The 8,359-nt window shown below is 34.2% G+C and overlaps 1 protein-coding gene across 1 annotated transcript in view; it reads right to left on the bottom strand.

The window, feature by feature from the left end:
* The window catches only part of LOC106461513 (lysosome membrane protein 2-like), a gene marked incomplete at its 5' end in the record, with an annotated part of 52,481 nt that overhangs the window by 32,896 nt on the left and 11,226 nt on the right, over nt 1-8,359 (bottom strand). The window contains 4 exons of the mRNA XM_022388499.1: nt 2,946-2,995; nt 4,793-4,884; nt 5,487-5,723; nt 5,921-6,065. Coding sequence (XP_022244207.1) covers nt 2,946-2,995; nt 4,793-4,884; nt 5,487-5,723; nt 5,921-6,065 — 524 coding nt within the window. The remainder of the gene's footprint in view (nt 1-2,945; nt 2,996-4,792; nt 4,885-5,486; nt 5,724-5,920; nt 6,066-8,359) is intronic.

Raw genomic sequence — 8,359 nt, 5'->3', positions numbered from 1 at the left:
TGTGTATGTGAACACTAGTGTTAGCGTCAGTATTGTTACGTAAAACTGAAATTTCAAAAAACTCTCCACACGCCTATAAATATAACCAACGCACCGCGCCTAAAAGAGTATCTATTAATGGTTTGCTATAGTTGGTGTGCTATAAACTTCGGAAGCTATAACTGTCATTGTTATAACGCATATTAATCGGGACACTTCAAATATTTGATCAGGAATATTTATAAATTTCGAACATTACAAACCATTTAATTTCAGTGGATTCACATCGGACATTAGTATTTTTACAAAGATATTATATAACTTGTGCGGTAAAAGAAACTCGACCTGTAATCGGCGTGTGATCAGCGAGAACTACAAAGCTAGCTAGCTCCCTATTAAGTGAATTGTACCTACATCAACTCGAAATTAGCTCGCTCATGGTGAAGCCTCGATAAGACATCAAGGAAGTTCCAGACTAGAAAGGTGAAGCCTCGATAAGACATCAAGGAAGTTCCAGACTAGAAAGAAGACTCGATATTGTTTGTAAGTTTGTAGAACTTTTGTATATAAATCATTGTTTGTAATAACTATTTGTAATAACTGTCATGGGTAAATTGTATTGTTGTGTGTATATTAAAACATATTTGTGTCAAAAAAAAAGAAAACTGTGTGTATCAATCTTGTTGACAAATATCATAAATTGGAGATATATCGGCATTTATTTAACTACTAAATTTAAATTATCATTTAGCTCGGTTTCAGACCATTCGAAATTGTAATACGTAACAAGAGATAAAAAACGAAGTTTGTTCTAAAGCGAGAGATTTTCTAACGCCAAGTTAAATTCAGGAAAACATCAATTCAAACATAAATCTCCAACAGTTATTATTAATGGTACACAAACTTAAACTATGCTGCCATTCCTCTCCGGTGAAACTCTAATTTTCTCTTTTCGTTTTTGTTACCTACCTGGCAAGATGGTTAAAACTAGTATTAGTAGTTTTAAATCTAAAGTCAGAGTCACTTGTTTTTTTATACATTTAATAAACTTCTGTGTCAAATCAGCTTTCTTTGACGATTAGTTTGAAAGATTAACTTGGTGATCTTTCAAAACTTCCAGACGTTCAATTTCTAAAACTATAAAAATATCAATGTTTAGAAATATGTTCATTAGTTTTTGTTCCGCATTTAGTTAACGTTCTTGTGAATACAACGAACAGCACCAGTAAAGTAAGAGTAAACGTGAATTAATAATCACAGCGAGTCGCGTTTCATATCATTGACCACACCAAACAAAGATCGCCCCAGTTGCTAAAGCAACAAACTCGTGTTCAACATTTCAACTGTCGACACACATTTCTATTTTTACCTCTGGTTCAAATGCACTAAATACTAATACTATAGTTACAATGCAAAACAGAGAAGTTTAAACTTGGTGATAAAAGCAAACTGTATTTATTTTTTCTTTGGCATCGTGAGCAAGCCTTGTTACACATCGTCAAACTTTGCTTTGAATCGACTTGAAGAACGATTGAAGGGCTTCTTTTCTATTATTTCATTTTTTGCTATACTTTTTTGATTCCCGTTTTTCCAAAATGTTGGTAAACATTAATATATACAGAACATATGCAAGCTATTTCAGCGATATTTTAAGTTACAGTAAATTAAGCCACTTTTCTAGCTCTATTTTAGTTTTGAACTTTCCAAAATTTCACGTTTCAAAGGTGAGCGACAATTTAAAGCAAATGAATACTTTACTATACACTATTAACGCTCTGTCTTACTATTTCTTCTTTGTTTCAGACATTCGTGCAAAGCTACACAAGGACTACCTGTCCCTAATTTTGAAATGTTACGTTAGAAGGAAGGCAGCTACTTAACGGCACCCATCGCCAACTCTTAGGCTACTCTATTCGAATAGTGGGACTTTACCGTCACTCTTATAACGCACCCACAACCTCGGAGTGTGAAGCAAAATTTTTCAGTAACGTCAAGCTAACGCACATAAAATAAATACTAGCTTTGCTGGTCCAAGTTTACTTTCTGTACCATTCTGCTATTTCTATTCATAAACATACTATGTTATATAATGTTCATTTATTTGGGAAGCCGTGCTAAACACGCCGAGTGTCTAAACTAACTCCAAAATCTACATCTAGATAGAAAGGATGAGATCGGTGAAAGGATCTAGATTAGGTACAACTGATGTACATACAAATATAGACATATAGGTGTGTATGGCCTATCATTCTCCGAAATTTCGACATAACACAGCAACAAAACATGGTCGAACAACATCACTACTTTAAAGAGGTCAGAAAGTACGAAACATTCCCCCCGGAAGTGCGAGTCACACAAGGATGGACGCACACTGGTTAACCCTATTCACAATAAATGATGGAACTACGTTACTGGTGAACAATAGGCATGACCGAAATACCAAAGAACAGCCTAGTTTTGTTTGTTTGTTTGTTGGATTTCGAGCAAAGCTACACGAAGGCTGTCTGCGAGCGGTCTAATTTTGAAGTAACAGACTAGAGAGAAGCAGCTAGTCAACACCACCCATCAACTCTTGGGCTGATCCTGTCAAACATAATACTGGAATTTGACCGTCCATGACCAAGAAGTGAGGAGAGCCTTTTCTTTTTTGGCGGTAAAGGAACGCGAACCAGGGAAGATAAGCTCCACAGTCCATATGGGTAACCAATAATACAGCACCTAGAAATGTCAAACCATGTCTTTATCCAACACAACGAAAGTTCTAATTAGTGACTTGCGTAAAAAAGTACACTGCTAATGAACTTTTCTAATTCATAGCTCTAAGAAACGAGAAATTGATATATAAATATCGTTGTGGCGACATTTACTGTGCACCACAAGGTCATATTCAGTTTGCTTCCCCCCCTAACGAGAGGTTGATGTACAAAATCCTCTTTCCCGTATTTATGTTACATTCAGAAACATACCTGTACCGTTGATCATGTTGCAATACTTGGAATGCCAAAACGAGAGGGAGCTGAAAAAAATGAAAATACAGATTTAATTTGAATAAAAATTGTTGAAATCATGTAAGAAGAAAACTATTAAAAATTCAGAACAGAACTGTTCATCTTATGAAAATAAAAAACGTTAAATAAAAACTCGTTTTGTTTATTATCACTATTTTAAATACATCACCCGAAACATAAAAAAGTATTATTATTGTCAGTGTTATTGGAAAAATACAATGTTGATGACTAATTTTAACCCATCGAAGCATGAGGTTATTTTGATAAGATATGTTAGTAAGCTCGCCCGACAGTAACCTCCTGGTTGCTAACTTTATAGCCGGATTCAATTAAACCACACCGACTCCGACTTCATTCTGGTTGCTAACTTTACAGCCGGATTCAATTAAACCACACCGACTCTGACTTCATTCTGGTTGCTAACTTTACAGCCGGATTCAATTAAACCACACCGACTCTGACTTCATTTTACTCCCTTTGTTCACATACATTTTTGTATAACGTGCAACATGAATGAACGTATTTCCACAACGATTTGTGTTCATTAGGGTCATTTTCAGATTATAAAAACGTACGCGTGTCCTTCCCCTGCAGATATCGGGATGGCTGCAGTACTATTGTCACGTGACAGACGTTACACACACACACAGCAGAGTGTTTTGGATTGCAACAAACTTCGAAACTACGCTCCTAGGTATTCAGGTGCAAAAATCTTATCTGTTGGTTGGTTGTTTCTAGCGCACAGTTACACAATGCGTTAAAGTGTTGCAAGTCCATGAACTTCCGTTCACCAACCGGGGGAAGTCCTCACCAATAAAGTGAAAACCACAGTAACGAAAGCCGTTGTTATGAGACTGTAAATATTTCCTTATACTATTTAACAAAATAATAAAGATATGAAGCCGACGAAGATTCACTGGAAAGGTTGTTGCTAGGTGTAAAGTTTTTGGGGAGATTGGAGTTTTCATTGAAAAATAACATACATGCTGTAGAATATGGTAGAATAAACTAGAGAAACTGAAAGAGGAAGATCGATTATAAATCACCAGACTTAGGTGTCAGCACAGATAGGAGAAGGTTGGTTCAATCCCTTTCTGTTTTATAATATAAATCACCAGACTTAGGTGTCAGCACAGATAGGAGAAGGTTGGTTCAATCCCTTTCTGTTTTATAATATAAATCACCAGACTTAGGTGTCAGCACAGATAGGAGAAGGTTGGTTCAATCCCTTTCTGTTTTATAACAACGAGTTGGCCTTGGACAGTAACTTACACAGCTTCTATAGTTGAAACGCATCAGCTGTCGCCTAGTGAAAATATTCGAAGTCACACTCATTGTGGGAGATTAAAACGTGATCTTTTATGTAAAAGGATAAACAAATAACTAGTGAAAGGATTAGCACGGGGGATTTAGAAAACTTTGGGATTTCAGCCACACCTCCAAATCAATGGCTGTTTTCACAAGAAGGACGGCCGAATAAACTGAAATGACAACAATCCCACTAGATTGGGACTTGTGGTTCTGGTCTGCTTATACGTGTGCTTGGAAGTGGTAAACGTAAGACATTGTCGATTAATGGAAGATTGCTATAAATGTTCCACAGATGGCTTTCCGCAAGAATAAGTGTTAAAATTATGATAATCCAAGCCAATTTTCAAGCGACTTCTAGTTATGATAACGATACCAATTGATTTTCCTTTACATTAATTATTCCAATAAGTATCCAATAATAGTTTTCATCCACCTATACACTGACCTTAATAAACTGACAGTTTATAAAACGTACTTGTAATACTAAATATTACCTTTTATTTTTCCATGTCTCCACTAAAGCAAAATTTTCAACTCCTTGACTTCCGGTATACACTGAATAGATTCCATCGTCACTGTTGTTTTTCTTTAGAAAAAACATAAGACCTTTTCTCATAGGGCATTTTTTTTTCCATGAAAAATATTTACACAATTTTTAGCATTTATTAATTTGAAAACTGTTAGACATAGTATATTAAAAGCAACAACACTTCACCGACATTAGTTTGTCGGCAGCAGGTTAAGGGAATAAAAGAATAACACGAATTTAAAAAAATAAAATGATAAACACCAATCAGTGATAGAAAAAATGATCACGTGATAAACATCAACCGATGACAGGCAAGATTATCACCCAACAGCTCAAGATGCAGACCATTATGGGAACAAATATTAATATCGTGAAAATGATGTTGCTTTTAATATGTTTTTATTTGACTTTTTTTGTTTAGAAACTTCAAATAATGAAATTTCATAAACTGCTCAGGATATTTTCTTGTTCACAATTCTGTAGCCAAGTTTGTATAATAAAGCAAGCATTTCACATATATGAAAAATATTTTCATCCAGCAACAAGAACAAAAATCATAATAATTTCTAATGAATGTTATTTTAAATGTTCCAAACATTTTGGATTATTTCGTATCAGTTGCCTCTCTTAATTACTATTTTCAAAACTTTTGTACTGACCCCATAGAAAACTCCAAAAGTATTATTAGGCAGGATCGTTGGAATGTCAAAAAAGGGTTTGGCAAGATTTGTTAGGTCTTTAAGAAGTGGAACTTCGTATCCTTCAAACAGAATTTGTCGAACAGTCCGATTAACAAAGAGCTGTTCATTGTAACTCTCCAGTAACGAACTGAGAATAGGCATGAAGATTGGTCGTACAAGACCCGAGAGCTTCTGCATTGCCATGGTAGCGATTCCCTACAAAAATAAAATTGAAGAAAAGCAAAAAATCAGTTGAAAAGAAGTGATAAAGTTTGAACAATATAATATACAAGTTTTTAAAGACTGTAAGAAAACACATAAAAACATTGTATTTTAATTAAACGTTACGCGTGCTTCTGTAGAGGGTTAGTAGGGAAACATCTATGAAATTGTTTCATATTTAAAGTACACACCACCATCGGCGCATTGATGACGTAGACCATCTCATCCTGCGTGCCGAACGACTTTTCTCGGTCGAAAATGTATGTTTTGATTTCTCGGTATTGTACGGTGCCGTTTTCAGTGTCCCAGCTAAGTATTTCTTTACTTCTCTTCTCCCTAGAACAGTACAATAGAAACGTGTTGTAGGATATGTTTTTTTAATTTAAATGTTTCTATTGCTTTTTTTGGTTAAAGGGAGATTTTGTACGTTATGTGATGAGTGCGTGGCTTAATGACTAGAACTTTCTAGTTTCTTGAAAATGTAGGAAGACGAATGATGTAAAACGCGATTTATGCTAGGGTATTACTGATTTGTGTGTCTGTTACAATGGAAGATAGGTTAATGAGTTAGGGAGTTTGTGTGTTAGTTCAGTTTGTGAACATTATGTTAGTGTTTCAACGAAATATTAGATATGATAGAAGATCACAGGTAAATTAAATTGTTGTGTTAGCATCTGTTGTAATGTTAGGTCTATCAGTGAACATAAGTAAAGCTAACTTATAGAACTTGAACTTTGAAGTTCAAGAAATAAAATGCTATTATTTTATCATTAAGTGTACTGGACTTTGTATTATGCTTTTGAAAGAAAAGACCAAAACAACTCGCCCTACAATATTGTTGTGACGTTCTTTCCTTGCGGGTTCTCTTAAATTATCAGGCGAAAACACTTCAACGTCCAGTCCACTTAGTAAGATGAAATCAGTTTCTTTTCTGTATTAAACATTTATAGAAGCTTACTCCACAGTTTTAAGTTGCAGACCTTAGCTTACAGCCACACTAACTCTACTACATAACAGTTAATAAAACATTAACTTACTTATTCAACGTAGCAAACACGGACAACACTATACTTTGAAATAACTTATCTCAACTATTCTGCTACTTTCGAGATTTCACTGATCCATTTATATAATTAATATTTGTTATAGAGATTTTTAGGACTAACATGAACTTAATGTCACATTACATCATCAAAACGCGCAGCTCCCTCTAGTTAACAAAGTACGTCATTGAAAATATAGCTTACCACAATAGAAACAAAAACACGAACAGTATAGAGCTACACACACACACACACACACACACACACACAAAAGTAAAAATAAATAATATTATACGCAGATACATGAGAAGAACATGGGGTACTATTCTATAAAACTCTTCCTTTTGCAAATTTCACTGCCTCTAATTGTCTTGATCGAGAGGGGTGACAGTCTGAACATCTTTGTCAAGTGTGAGAAGCGATGCAATATAATATCTGTATAATGGCTGGAGACGGCTTGAATGGGTAATGAAGAAAAACTTTAATATAACAGCAAATGCACAACGTTTCGACAAGGTTTTGTCATCATCAAGTACCTAAAACGTATTAGATATATCAAACATTCTAGCCAATACTTTTAATGAAAGTAACAAAAAAAAAAGATTGTTTGTTTGGGGGCAACAAAAAGAAATTGATAATATCTTGCTGACGTCGGTGAATTTGTTTATAGTATTGGAACTGGCAACGCGTCAGTATTTGTTGTTGTTGTTTTTTTTTTTTTTCATTTACGTACTTATAATACAAGAAGCTGATGATGGCCAAATATTATAATACTACGAAGATCCTTCCAACGTTTTCTATTTAATATTACTATTTAGTTTCATTAATGTTTACTTTGACTTTCTGCGATCGAAAAAAATACTTAAGTTTGTTTGATAACCTTGGGAATGAATACATGCTTACATCCCCGATAAACGAGGTTTTGTTTGTCAACCTTGTACTTCAAAGTCCTTGTCAAGCATCACTGCATAACTTCAGTTAGACAATAAAATAATCAATACAAGAAAGCTACAGTTAGCTAGAACGGTTCGAGTTAAAAAACAACAACAACAATGCTTTAGCATTTAAAAGCTAAATAGAAGTTGGAATTAGTTACTCTATTGAATGGTAATAACAATTTTGATAGGAATACATTACCGTGATTATAAAATCAATCAAAATGATTTTATTTTCAAAAAGTACAAAGTTACAGGCGTATTTCATGGCATTTTTGTAATTAAAGTTACATTGATTAAAGTTGTATGTACCGACAGTTGCTCGTAGACGATGAAAGAAAAAATAATTATAAAATATTTACACGGAATACAATCCTTAAAAAAAAAGATGTTTGAGTCAGAATACAATAATATAAAACAGAACTAGTGTTTGTACATTTACATTGGATGTTTGTGTCAGAATACAATAGTATAAAACAGAACTAGTGTTTGTACATTTACATTGGATGTCTGCGTCAGAATACAATAATATAAAACAGAGCTAGTGTTTGTACATTTACATTGGATGTCTGCGTCAGAATACAATAATATAAAACAGAGCTAGTGTTTGTAAACTCACACTGGATGTTTGAGTCAGAATACAATAATATAA

This window comes from Limulus polyphemus, unplaced genomic scaffold (genome assembly GCF_000517525.1).
Source record: "Limulus polyphemus unplaced genomic scaffold, Limulus_polyphemus-2.1.2 Scaffold976, whole genome shotgun sequence".
Taxonomy (NCBI): Eukaryota; Metazoa; Arthropoda; class Merostomata; order Xiphosura; family Limulidae; genus Limulus; species Limulus polyphemus.
Note: the sequence above shows the minus strand (reverse complement) of the source record. Positions and strands in the feature narration are given on the sequence as shown.